General features: G+C 47.5%; 1 protein-coding gene across 3 annotated transcripts in view; it reads right to left on the bottom strand.

Moving 5' to 3' along the window:
• Positions 1–14,631, bottom strand: part of CPPED1 (calcineurin like phosphoesterase domain containing 1) — a 100,434-nt gene that overhangs the window by 28,487 nt on the left and 57,316 nt on the right. For all 3 annotated transcript variants that reach the window (XM_032836279.1, XM_032836281.1, XM_032836280.1), the window contains one exon: positions 3,390–3,812. In XM_032836279.1, the coding sequence (XP_032692170.1) occupies positions 3,390–3,812 (423 nt within the window). The remainder of the gene's footprint in view (positions 1–3,389; positions 3,813–14,631) is intronic.

The following is a 14,631-nucleotide window of genomic DNA, read 5'->3' as shown; positions in this document are numbered from 1 at the left end:
TGTCCCCATGCGCAGAGCGGCCCGTTTGTACGGTAACACCCTCCTCCTCATTTACCTCCTCCCGTTTGAAAAATTAATGCAACAATGAGAGATGATTATTGATGCTCGTTATTAAATCATTTATTCATCCCACACAATGATTCAGAATTATTCATGAAGCTTGCTGGAAGGAAGCTGGGTTCTACCTCCACGGTGGTTTGTGGAGGGAGGTACTCTTTAAAAGGATATTTTATAACAACACAATTATCATAATTAAAAGCTACCCTGATATTCTGATGAGCTTTTGACATATTTCTGAGTGCCAGCATTTTAGCACGAGGAGATAAATGAGACCGGAGCAGGACCAGGGACTAACAGAGCTGTGGGGGGAGAAGCCGGAGGCCGCACGAAGCCGCGGCATCACCCGGTTTTATCCTGGTCCTTTACTAATGAATTTTACAGAATGTCACTGGAACTTTTGGCTTTCCCAAACGAGTCCGAGAATTACATTCTGTCACCCGAGCAACTGCCTGCGTTACTGAGTCGCGGGTGCGCCTATCCCCGACAGCCCACCTACCCCTGCGGCCAAAGCAAGCAGGTCACTCTGCCTGCCACCGAGCCGGTCCACATCTGGTCTCTGATCTCTTCCCAACGTTGCCCTTGGTCCCTTCTGGGTCTGAAAGGCCACAGAGCAAAGGGCCTGGTTTGAGAAGCCACTAAAACTGAGAGGCGACAGCAGGAAGGGCACCCATCTCTCTGCTGCAGCCTGGTTAAGCAAGCTCAGATGAAGATCCTGAGGCCAGAGACCGAGAGGATGCCTTCTCCTACGTGAAGGTGCATGGGGGGGTATAGAGGGGGGGCCGCGTGGGAAGAGAGAACAGGCTGCTGTGTGAACCTGGACAGCCAGCACGTGGATCAGGGCAGAGGCACACAACTGGCTTTACCCGAGAACGAGGGGCTGGGATGCTGCGGGACTGGGAGCACACCTTCGAAAACTTGGCCTGGGAGCCCCGTGAGAGCACGGACCTGGTCTGGTGCTGCATCGATAAAAGGGCCATGTCAGTCCTTCACTCGCTCCACAAACACCGATGCGGCTGATGATGAGCTAAGGCCCGAGCCAGGTGTCCTGAACGCAGAGCTGAGCACAGCAGTATCCCCATGCTCCAGGAGCCGAGCCTAGCGGGAGACTGAGATGGGTCAACGCGAACAAGTCTGCCAGGATCAAGGGAAGCTGAGGAAGAACCGGGTGGGGCTGCAGGCCCCTCCTACGGAAGGTGCCGGAGTTCAGTAGCCAGACTAGGTGAAATGGAGGAGGCGGAGACCAGGGGGAGAGTGAGAGCCTGGCCTCGTCCTGGTGGTTGGGGGAGGACCCCAGAAGGGAGGGGCATTGTGGAGCTGCCGTGATGACCCAGAAGGTGGCCCCAAGAAGCAGAGAGTCCCGAGAGATGCTAAAGGCACTAGAAATATCAGAGTATCCTGGGCAAGGAGGCCCTCCTGGAGATGGCTCAGCCAGTGTTCCGGAGCCTGGTGCCACGGAGAGCCGCACGAACCGCCAGTTCCTCTGCTCTGTCTCACGCTGAGCAAGCGGGCTCCTAATCACTGCTTGGCTTCCCAGACCGTTCTGCCCATGGGAAGAGACTCTGCCCCTGGGGCTGAGGGGAGGGTCCTGGTCTCACTCCAATCAATCACTGGGCCTCTGGGTGGTGGAGATCCATCCGTGGGCTGAGCCCACCTCCCAAGACACAGGCTGGCTCTGGGTGTGCAGACGAGTCCGTCCTGAGCCTCACGGGGAGGGGGCTGGTACATCCCAGATACAAGGCCAGGTCCCTGGTGGGCGGGCAGCGGGCGTCCCCTGAGGGGCTGCCCTGTTAGGGCTGTGGGCTCTCTCTTTATATGTGTTTACAGGTCTCCGTATCTGGTGGTGCCTGTGGGCTGCATCTGCTCCTCCGACAAGGGGAAGCCCAGAACCACGTGCCACTCGAGAAGGTGGCCGGCAGGAGCCAAGAACAAAGAGCAGTCACGGGGATGGCATTTGCATCACTTAACATTTGATATGAAAGGACTCATTTCATTGGCATTAAATGTTCTCTCTGGCATTATTCTGTTACAACTAGTCTCCACGGTGGCACTGACGCCATCCTGACACTTTATTTCCTTGTCATCGAAACGGTTTTGTGCACCAGCTTAAGCATGGCACGAAATTTCAAAGACCTCAATAGAAGTTTCCCAACTTCATCTCCACGGAACAGTTGGAAAATGTCTCCAATTATGCAAGCTTTTTGTAAAATGTCTCAAAAATACAAAAGGGCCTATTGTACATTTCACAAGTAAATGCGAACACATTGAACGCTTGAAGATGAAAAGAAGAGTGTCAAGACTTTTTTTTTTTTTTTTAAATGAATGCTTGCTACCAGGTCGGCCACCACCTCCCTCTCCCTATCTCCTGACAAATAAACTGATGTATTTAAATGTTAGAAGCGTATAAGGAAGTACATTCTGGAAAGATCTGAAAGGAGGCACTAAAACAAAAACAAGAGACACAACGGTTGTCAGAACTGGAATCCTGCCAAGTCACTGGCCATGCACGGAGTCAGCGAGAAAGACCCATTTCTCATGACAGCAACATGGCGGGGTGGCCAGGAAGGGAGCTGGAGGGTGTACGGACCGGTACGCCATCGTGTGCGTGTGTGTGTGTGTGTGTGTGCATGTTTGTATGCACACACTTGTGTCAAACATGTGATTAGCTGATAATTGACAGTGGGTTAAACTCCTGGCTTTGGAGGAGAATTCAGTCCTCAACCCGGGAGAACCAAGGAGGCGCCTCCAGGACCTGCATGTCCCAGGACCTCCCAAGGTTATATCCAATACTGGTGGAAAGCCCAGCTCTTAAACATCACCTGCCGCTGACCAAATGCCTGCTTCCCAGAGGTATGAGAGCAGATGCTCCTAGCGTCAGCCCTTCTCCCGGGGCCAGTGCACAGCAGTCAGACCCCCGCTACCCCCCGTTAACTGCACACCCGCAGGACCCTGTCCACGGCCGCCCTCCGTTAACCGCACACCCGCAGGACCCCGTCCTCGGCTTCCAGCAGCTGCCACAACTTCACTACTTGGTAGGCTAGGGGCTACTGTAATGACCTGCAGGCCGCCCTCCTCTAACGCTAATGACCACTCTATGTGAGAGCTCCTACTGCTACTCCCACTTTACAGATGAGTACACTGAGGCTGGGAGGGCTAGGCAGCTTGCCCAAGACCACACTGCCCGTGGAGGGTGGGGCTGGGGACAGAACCCAGTTCGGTCCAAATCCCCATCTTCTCTACCCTTCGCCAGGCTGCAGGAGGGGGAAGAAGGATCTGGAAGCCTCCCCTCCAGACGGCCCTCCCAGCCAACCCCTGGGGCCCCGCGTCTCTACCTGCTCTGGTGAGCTTGTTGGCCACCTCCTTCCGCACGGACTTGGTGAGGTTGAAGTAGTCGTCGTCCTCGTCGATGCTGCGGAGGAAGAGCGGGATGTGCTGGAAGACGACGGCGTGCTGGCAATGGCGTCGGCCTGCGACGCTCAGCTGCTGGTCCAGCCACTGGTCCTGCGCCTGCTTCAGGGCGGGGCATCGGGAGGCATCGTACCAGAACTGGGAGTTGAGGACGAGGAACAGGACGCCCCCCACCCAGAAGCTGAAATAATCGTCCCCCCAGGTCCGCTGGAACTCCGCCACAGTCTCGGGCGTGGGGGTGTTGCCCACGTCGTGGTTGCCGCTGACCAGCACCAGCGGGATGTCACGGTCCACGCGCGCCAGCACGCGCTGCAGGTCCGCGGTCTGCTCCTTCCGCCAGGGCGTCCCTGCAAGAGGGAGGGTCACAGCTGAGACGGCCGGGGCTACCCGCGTGCTCACCAACGTAAGGTAAGAGAGCACAGTCTAGAAACACACTGAACCCGTGCGTGGGAACTGCAAACGGCAGCTGTGTGTTAAAAACAAATGAGTAACTTCGGTGGGAGCCTCTGTCTGTCCCCCTTCCCTCAGGATGTCTTGGAAATTCAGTGTCCGAGTGGCCATCTGACCCAGCGGTGCTGACCGAGTGGTGACACAGAGTTACTCTAACACTGAATGTTGGCGAGGCTTCCTTTCTTTTATGCAGATGGAAAATAAATACACAGTTGCCGCTTTTCTGTCCCATCTCAGTGGGTCATCATAGGCACCCCTATCGTGTATGGACCCGGCTTTGAACACCAGTCCCAAAACAACTGCTATTATAGTTATTCTTTTTTTTTTTTTAAGATTTTATTTATTTATTTGACAGAGATCACAAGCAGGCAGAGAGACAGGCAGAGAGAGGGGGGGGAAGCAGGCTCACCACTGAGCAGAGAGCCAGATGCGGGGCTCGATCCCAGGACCCTGGGATCATGACCTGAGCTGAAGGCAGAGGCTTTAACCCACTGAGCCACCCAGGAGCCTCTATTCTTACCACACCTATGGCCTTGCAGACCGTGTGAGCACCCTTACGGGGAAAATTCTTAGAATCCGAAGGGCCAGATTGACTGGGACATGCACCTTGCCACATCTCCCCTGCCCCGGCCCACACAGGGGAAGAGGTACTTTGTATTCCAGTAATGGGTGTGTAAAAATGCAAGGGCTCCATGTCTTAATATTAAGTGTGTCTCCCCACACCTCCCCACCACTCCAGACACACAGGCTTCAGTATGGAGATAACGTATTAAAACTTGAATGGATGGGATCTGAAACGACCACTTCAATTCCAAATCTGGTTTTTTGGCCTTTGTTTTGCTTTTTGAGCTCCTCTGTGCTAATTTACCCAACAAGTATTTATCGGGTCCTGACTATGTCTAAGGCACTGATTTCATTACTGGGGTGAGCGGCGAGCCAGACACACAGACCCTTCCCTCCCAGCCAGGGAGTCAGATAACCGACTAATCCAGCAAATGACGTGCAGCACACTGTCCATATCAGACACTAATGGAGCATTACTGACAAATGCAAGGTGGGGAAACGACAGGATTCTTGCACCATGTTAGTCCCGAGGAACATGCTTAACGTTATACACAGACACAAGGAAAAGGACAAGAGAGGAGAGCAGCCCCGCTTCCCTTGGGAGGATGAAAACTCACCTGAAAAACCTTGCCATGAGCAGACGAACATTATACCTAACAGTCCGCGCCTGCCACGAGTGTAAAAGACGACAAAAAAGGTCCTTATGGAACAACTGTAGTAAGGAGGAAGACCTAACGCAGACGGGCATTCAGTCAAGATGGTCATAAAACAGGTGGGCGTGAAGCAGGAACGGGCAGAACCAACTTAGGAAAGAAACAGGTGAGAGACAAAACTCTTTCAGAACTTACAACTGGAAGAAACCAGCAGTGGCCAGATCTCCTTTATAGCCAAGTCTCTGCCCCTCTCTGTTCTTCGAAATGGCCCGTGTGAGCCTGTAGAGAAATGTGCATTCTCTGATGTACCCTTGCATCTCCCCTCGGTCCTGCCTCTGTACGGTGCAACTCAGGTCTCCTGTGTCACTTGTCCTTGCTCGTGGCCTGCTGACCCAGGTCCGTTTCAGGGAGCCTTGGTTAAGTCCCCACTGTAACTGGGAACAGATCCATTTTTCCTTGTAATTATGCCAAGTTTGGTGTGCATTTTACTTTTTGCTGTGGTATTAGGTAAGAGGTCAGAATTTCCCTATCTCACGGAAATAGTTTTATAATTCATTCTAATAAAATAAATAAAAAGAAAAGAAAGAGGTAGATCTACACTGATACTCTAGAAAAATCATTAATATACTAAGTTGAAAAGGTAAGACATGGAGGAAAAAAATCATGTGTAGATTTTTAAAAGGCTTACAGATATTCATATACTGTGAATAAAACTTCTCCAAACACAAAAAGAGAATGATAACTCTGGTTAAATCTGGGAAACAGAGGAGAGAGGGGGAATTCCACGTTCAGCTAAAAACCCTTTATACTACATTTTGAAAGTTCCTTCCTTCCTTTTCCCAAACTTACATAATATTTCCATTGCTTTTTTTTTAAAGATTTTATTTATTTATTTATTTGTCAGAGAGAGAGAGAGAGAGACAGACAGACAGTGCACAAGCAGGCAGAGAAGTAGACAGGGGCAGAGAGAGAAGCAGGGTCCCTGCCGAGCAAGGAACCCGAGGCAGAACTCGATCCCAGTACCGTGGGATCGTGACCCGAGCCGAACGCAGTGGCTTAACCGACTGAGCCACCCAGTATCCCTATTTCCATTATTTTTAAAAGTGTTTTCTTGTTTTTTGGTTTGTTTGTTTAAAAAGGGGGTTTTAGCCTCAGGCTCCCAAGGTTTAAAGAAGATTTGGGAGGTCAGTCAAGAAGCTGCATTTCCAAGTGATCCCAGTATCTCAGATGAGTGGAATCTGGAAAAGGTGTTAGCCGGCTGACTCAGGAAGAGCTTCTGAGAGGAGAGGCAGGGCAGGTCTGGCCTGGCACGAGGAACCAGGAACCCCTTCCCTGGTGGTGCTGGCCATTTGCCCACATCCAGTGTCCGCCTCCTCGCTGGTCTGGGACGGCCCAGACTGTGGGCATCTGTGTTGACTTATCTTATCCCCTCTAAGATTCCGCTGGCTAGGTCTTTTCCCATGTCAACAAACAGGGAGGATGAATTCTTTGTGGCCTTGAGCATGATAAACCATTTCAAAGGGACTCCATAAACCAAGGTTAATTCATCACTACTTTCCTTAACCAGTGTTCTAAAAACCCCAAAGATGCCACCAATGTTCCCATCTTTCCATTCATATCTACTTGGGAGCAGCCAACACTAACCTGGCACTTACCCTGGGTGGCACTGTTCTAAGAGCTGGACCCATATTAATCAGTCTGACAGCCAATGGGGGCGTCAGGACTTGAACTCACTGTTCCAGCTCAGACTGCTGCCTCTCATTCCAGTGTCCTGGCCCCAAACTAAGGTCCTAGCTTCCTGGGTGACTCCTCTCAGCTGTCCTGATCCACAGGACATGGGTTTACAACACAGTGGAGTGCCCAGCGTCTCCCATTCCTGATTTTCAAAGGGCATTTTACCATGACGCTTCATATACTGACTGAGCAGACATAAAGAACGTTCAATTAGCTAATGACCATCTAGAAAAAAGCATCTTAAAAGAAAGGCTTACTCAGAACTCAGAAAGGAGACCTTGTCTACAAGCAAGCTATAGGGTGGAATTGTGAATTACACAAAGTAATAGGATGTTTGTTTCCAAACTTCAGAGGGATCCTGCTTTGGAGGAAATCACAAATATCCCCCACTAACCTGTTAAAAAAAAAATGAAACCCATGGCTTTGCTAGGTCCCCTCAGTCAAATATCAGCCTCTCTTTTGAGGCTTTTCTAGAACTTTCTGAACCCCCCCACATGGAGGCATGGTGTGTGGGGGTGGGAGTCTAGGACACCTGGACTTGGTCCTTGCCTCTTGCGCCTTACAGGCCATGTGACCTTGGTGAGTACCTTAGTTCCTCTGAGCCTCGGTCTCATCATGCGTGCGATAAGGATGATAGGCTCCATATCTCAGAGGGCAACTGTCAGGATTCATACCAAGATAATGATTTCCAGACTTCGGTATGAACAGGAATGCAAAAATGTTAGCTGTCTTCCCTCCACCCCCACACCCGAATGTACTGAATTCTCCCTTTTTTGACCGGTGACTCATAGTACGCACATAGCAATCAATAAATCATTTCTGAAGGAAAGAAAACATTCCCCAGGGATATAAATAATTTTTAGGTAAGAATTTAAAAGTGAAGGAGTAACTTCTCAACTGCAGAAAGCCAAGTTTAAGGAAAACATTTGCATTATTTTCAACACACTTTCATTTGTGTAGGTCAGAATTTCTTTAGGGTCAGAGTATCAATAATCCCTTAGTATTATTAGCATAGCTCATAGTACACCTTAGCACAGCTTCCTAAGGAAGTCATAATATTACAGCAAAGACCAAAGCCAAACCTGCCTCCGTCAGGAATAGAAACAATGTTAACTTGGCCAAGGACAGAGAGTTTCCATGAGTTTCTTATGGATCGAGTGGGGCTCTGCACTTTAAAGGAAAGACAGAAAGAGAGGCAGGGAAAGAAGAGACGAGACTTTGGTGAAGGAAGAAAAACTGCAAAAAACGACTCAGAAGAGAGAAGGTGAATCCATTAAAATTTTAGAATTATATGTTCTAGTTCTGTGAAAAATGTTGGTATTTTGATAGGGATTTCATTAAATCTGTAGATTGCTTTGAGGAGTGTGGACGTGTTAACAATATTGGTTCTTCCAATCCATGAGCATGGTATATCCTTCCATTTGTTTGTGTGAACGTCACAGAATTAGAACAAATACTCCTAAACTTTGTATGGATCTACAAAACACCCTGAAGAGCCAAAGCAATTTTGAGAAATAAGAACAAAGCTGGAGGCATCACAATCTCGGACTTCAAGTTATATTACAGAGCTGTAGTGATCAAAACAGTATGGAACTGACCCCAAAACAGACACATAGGTTAATGGGACAGAAGAGAAAACCCAGAAATAAACACATACTTCTATGGTCAGCTAATCTATGACAAAGAAGGAAGGGATATACAATGGGAAAAAGACAGTCTTTTCAACAAATCGTGTTGGAGAAACTGGACAGCTACATGCAAAAGAATGAAACTACACCCGTTTCTTACACCAAACACAAATATGAACCCAAAATGGATGAAAGACCTAAGTATGAGACCTGAAACCAAAAAATCCTAGAAGAGAGCACAAGCAGTAATTTTTTTTTTTTTTTTTTTACATTGGCCATAGAAACATTTTTCTGGATATGTCTCCCGAGGCAAGAGACACAGAAAGCAAAATTAAACTACTGGGTCCTCATCAAAATAAAGACCCTTTGCACAGTGAAGGAAACCATCAGCAAAACAAAAAGGCGATCTACAAAAAGGGAGAAGATACTTGCAAATGATATATCTGATAACAGGTTAAGATCCGAAATTATATAAAGAACTTATACAACACCAGAAAACCCCTCCAGGGACACCTGGGTGGCTCAGTTGGTTAAGCCGCTGCCTTTGGCTCAGGCCATGATCCTAGGGTTCCTGGGATCAAGTCCTGCATCAGGCTCCTTGCTCTGCAGGGAGCCTGCTTCTCTCTCCACCTCTGTCTGCCATTCTGCCTGCTTGTGCATGATATCTCTCTCTCTCTCTCTCTCTCTCCCCCTCTGACAAATAAATAAATAAATAAATAAAACCACCTCCAAATAATTCAATTCAAAATGGGCAGAGGACATGAACAGGCATTCTTCCAAAGAAGACCTCCAGATGGCCAACAGACACATGAAAAGATGCTCAGCATCACTATCATCAGGGAAATGCAAATCAAAACCACAATGAACTACCACTTTACATCTGTCAGAATGGCTAAAATAAAAAAGACAAGCAATAACAAGTATTGGTGAGGATATGGAGAGAAAGAAACTCTCCTGCACTGTTGGTGGGAATGCAACTGGTGTAGACTCTGTGGAAAAGAGTCTGGAGGTTCCTCAGATAATTAAAAATAGAAATACCACACAATCCAATAATTCTACTACTGGGAATTTATCCAAAGAAAACAGTAATTCAAAAAGATACATGCACCCCTAGCTTTATTATAGCATTATTTACAATAGCCAAGATATGAAAGCAACCCTAGTGTCCACGGACTGATGAATGGATAAAAAAAAAAAGATGTAGTACACACACACACACACACACACACACACACACACACAGAGGAATATTACTCAGCCATAAAAAAGGATGAGATCTTGGCTTTTGCAACAAATGGGTGGGCCAAGAGGGTATTATACTAAGTGAATGAAGCCAGTCAATCAAAGACATATACCATATTATTTCACGCAAATGTGGAATTTAAGAAAATAAGTGTATAAACAAAAAAAGAGACAAGTAAAAAAGCATATTCTTAAATACAGAGAACTGGTGGTTGCTGAGGGGAGGCTGGTGGGGAAGAGGGAATGTGGGAATATGAACACACTTACCATGTTGAGCACTGAGAAATGAACAGAACTGGTCATTCACCTGAAACTAGCATAACATTGCATGTTAATTACAAATAATAAAAACCAAAAAGATGAGAGGAGGAGGACTGCTCTGGGCAGGTCTCCAAGGTGGAAGAGGGGCATCTGCAGAGAAGTGGGTACTGAGAAAACATGGACCCTGATGTCTGCACACACCTCTTGACTGATGAGAAGTCTGGATGGGACTAAGGGGGGCAGGGTGGAAAGCTGTGACCTGTTCAAAGTACGTATTTTTTTAAAAATTTAAAATGTGAGGAGTTTAAGATAAATCCAGGAGGTAACAAACATTATCGAGAGAATTACAAAATATTTATCTATATCATTCATTAATTTTGAATTCTGAATAAGATGGGATACCGTGGAATGCGTAACCTATCACTATTAATATGTATTAAGGCAGGGATGGTCATCTTCTTGTTTTGAGAACAGCATTAAAATACACTGCCAGATAAAAATCTCTCAGCAAACTTGGAAGAGACGTAAACATGCTTCACCAGATAAAGTACATCCACAAAAACCTGGTAGCTAACGTCACACTTTGTGGTGAAAGATTGAATGCATTTCCCCCAGGAGTGAAGACAGAGCAAGGGTGTCTGCCCTACCGTTTGCATTCAGCACCACAGCGGAAGCTGTGGCCATTGCACTAAGGCAAGAAAACAAGCACACAGACTGGAAAAGAGAAAATAAAATGGCCTGTTCTCAGAAGACGTGACTGTCTTCATGGAACGCCCCCCTCTCCAAAATCTATTTTTTAAAAAAAGTTTCTAGACTAGTAAGGGGGACTGACTTAGGGGCTGGACGCAAGGTCAATATATAAAGATTGTATTTCTACAGACTAGCAATGGAGAATTGGAGGTATAAGGAGAAATATTTGAAAGATACTTAGGGGGTAGAAACAGAGAGGAAGGACTTGAGAATCATTCTCCAAGGGCGCCTGGGTGGCTCAGTGGGTTAAGCCTCTGCCTTCCGCTCAGGTCATGATCTCAGGGTCCTGGGATCGAGTCCCGCATCGGACTCTCTGCTCAGCAGGGAGCCTGCTTCCCCCCCTCTCTCTCTCTGCCTGCCTCTCTGCCTACTTGTGATCTCTGTCAAATAAATAAATAAAATCTTAAAAAAAAAAAAAGGAAAGAAAATCATTCTCCATGTTTCAGGAGTTGGGAGGCCAGTCATGTCATTTGCGGACATGGAAAAGACTGGGGAACAAAGAGATTAGAAGTAAAAACTGAAAATTCTGGTTCAATATAAAAACATGCTGTACTGATAGAGATACAGGCAACAAAAGGAAAAGGCAGACAAAAAGACAAAATGGACTTCATGCCAGTTAAAAATTTTTGTGCATTGTCAGACGCAAGTATCAACCACAGAGTGGGAGAAAATACTTGCAAATCCCACATCAGGTATGGCATTAATATTCAGAATATACAGAGAACTCCTAAACGTCAACAACAGATTCGGGCTCGATCCTCTGAAGGGAAAATATCACGGGGCTTCCCTCCGAGTCCGTCTCTCAGCCAGAAGTGCAGGCACATACCACAGAAGCGGAGTGTTTAACCTGCCAAGCACAAAACACCACGACAGACCTATTTTGTTTTCCCCTTTGGGGATTAAGGAGAACAGAAGCTGCCTCCAAACCTTGGGGATTATAACCCGGCTACAGAAAAAAAAAAAAAAAAAAAAAGAACAAGAAACAAACAGGAAACCCACGTTTCTGTTCCCCTTCAACTACCCCCATCCTGGCAAGCAAAAATGCAGTGACGGCAGAATTCCATCCAGAAACTACTGGTTAGAACCGTCCACCTCGGAGACCTTCTCAAAATCTTCTCTTCTCTGTGGAAGCTTTCTGAATAACAGATGCTGTGCATAGATTTCAATCGTGCTATGAATCTGTTTACTGGTTCAGCAAGAAGATTTCTTTTTTCTTTTTTCTTTTTTTTGCCCCCAAGAAGCAAACCAACGGCTCTCTGTAGCAAACCGACCAGGAAGGACGTTGCTTACACAAAACAAGACTTCCGCGCTCTCTGGTCCGTGGAGGCACAAAGACTTAAATGAGACCTGATGATAATACACTCCACTGCCCCAGAAAAATGTAAAATAAGTAGCAGGGCAACCTTGGCCGGCACAGAGCCCAGTCCGGTGACTGAACGGGCTGCTCACTCTGGGGGACCTCGAGGGGACTCCCCGGTCCGACCAGGCAGTGGCGAAGAGAACAAAATCAGTGTTGCGCTCTGGTAAGCACATGCTGAGCGGCTGCTGGCAAACCCAGGCACTTCCCCGGCTGAGGCCGGGGCAGGAGAGGAGGGTGAAGCAGGGTGTGACGGGGAAGGATTTCAGCCTGCTAGCTCAAGTGTCCCCAACTATGCAAGAGCATACAGTTTCGCATTTACTCATCACCAGCTCTAAAAGGACATGATTCCTGACAAATGTTTAATTTGAAGGGATGTGTATGACTTCAAAGCTAAAGCACAGAGAGGCTTTTCTTTCTTTCCTTTCCTTTTCTTTCTTTTTTTTGGGGGGGGGTAGCATGCTCTTTTGGATTCACAGAGCATCAGTTCATTGCTCTGTTACCACGGTTTACAGATGGGCACACCAGGGCTTACTGCGGTCTAAGGGAAGAGAGCAGGGAATGGGGGACCCAGCACCGAGCTGCATTGGAGCCCCGGGCTCTGCCCTGGAGGGCTGGTCTGAGAACTGGGAACTGGCCTGTGGGGGGGGGGGGGTTCCCAGTGAGGATTCGGGGAGGGGGGACACAGGGGTCTTAAGCCTCACTCTCTGACCAACCAGCTGTGCTCTTTTGGGCAACAATCAGTTACGAACATGCCCCTTGCCACCATGAGTGAGTTTCTACCTGCCAGGGCACCAACGTAAGGACTGCAACATGACCATCGTCCTGTCGCCGTGACACTTGGTACCTAACGATGCGCTGATGTAATCTGTCCAGGTATAAAGCAGCAGCAGAAACTTGCTCTATTTTCAACGAATGGAAAACGAAAATGATGATGTCCCACGTCCGGGGCCGGGTACCCGGGGTAGTGTGCTGGAGAGGACACACAGGGTTCCTTCTTCACGGAGCTTCGAATGCGTACCCAAGGCTTCTGCCGGTGCCGGGAGAGGGAGGACACCTCCACTCGATGCCACGGACCACCCTCCCAGGACCCATCAAGACCCGTCAGGACTGGTCAGGGAACCACTGACCGATGACAAGGACCAAAGAACTCTCAGAGCCTTATGACAACAAATAACGTGACCCCTGGGTTTAGGAGGTACAGTCAGGAAATTCAAAAGTGTGTCAGTTATCGAGGAGTTCTCGACTTGTTGAAAAGTATCCAGGGCAACCACACCGACAGGCATTCCAGCCGGTGGTAAGAGTGGGGGACACAGCAGCAGACTCTTGGACCAAATCATCAGAGCTGCCAAAGGCATCAGGGAGGTCACTGCAATGGGAAGGGGGACTGGATAGCAACACCACTTGTATCCAAGCCTTCCACTCGGGCACAGTGACGTCAGCTCCTCGATAAAGATGATGGTCTACACTTTTCCGAGTTCATCCCAATACTGTACTTAAAAACATTACAATACAGGGGCGCCTGGGTGGCTCAGTGGGTTAAGCTGCTGCCTTCCGCTCAGGTCATGATCTCAGGGTCCTGGGATCGAGTCCCACATCGGGCTCTCTGCTCAGCGGGGAGCCTGCTTCTCTCTCTCTCTCTCTCTCTCTCTCTCTCTCTCTCTGCCTGCCTCTCCGTCTACTTGTGATCTCTCTCTCTCTCTGTCAAATAAATAAATAAATAAAATCTTTAAAAAAAAAACCATTACAATACAGATACATTCACCCACAAAGGTTTGCTGCTTGATAAATTATCCCCCTACTAGCATCCAGTTGTATGTTTTTTTCAAAGGGGAAAGACATTAGATTTATAAAAATTTTTAAACTTCGAGGACAGTTTTCACTTTGCCAATGTATTGTGTGAAAAAGCTGGCTTGTACACGAGCTGCTTGGACTGCAACTAGGATCTACCACAGAAATAACATAATATGTTGCAATGAGATCACAGGGCCACGCACAGTAACCTAGTTCCCCAACACAGATGAATTTACTCACTGAACTCTGCAAAAGTTACAATCATGTTTCCCTTCCCACCTGCAATGTTTACCTTCCCAGCAAAATATTTGGGATTTCTGTTAGTGTTGTGAGTTTCTGGGTCTTTCCTTCCTTTCAAAAATGCTGCTACCAGTTAGCACAAGAACCTAACCATTATTTATAGCCATAGGTAACAATGATTGCAAGGGAATTTAAATTATACTAGAAGAGAGGAATGTATGATGTGAAGTAATGAGTACACTGAATGCATCTGATTAGAGGTTCGGCAGAGGAATAATTATGTGGTTATCTGTACTTAGAGATATTACTGGTTACATTAATAGAAGAAAAATGTACTAAATTGAGTGGGGTTTTGGGGTAACACATCTGTGATAGATGAAGAAGCAGAGGAAATAAAGATGAAGGGTTTTTAGGCTGAATATATTCTTGGGACCCCAAAGAAAGAGTGAGGTCAGCCAAGGTCAAAGTTCAAGTTTGACCAAGTAAAGCAAAT

Source organism: Lontra canadensis, unplaced genomic scaffold, assembly GCF_010015895.1.
Source record: "Lontra canadensis isolate GAN:19392208 unplaced genomic scaffold, GSC_riverotter_1.0 scaffold91, whole genome shotgun sequence".
NCBI classification, from domain to species: Eukaryota; Metazoa; Chordata; class Mammalia; order Carnivora; family Mustelidae; genus Lontra; species Lontra canadensis.
This window is presented reverse-complemented; position numbering and strand designations above follow the sequence as displayed.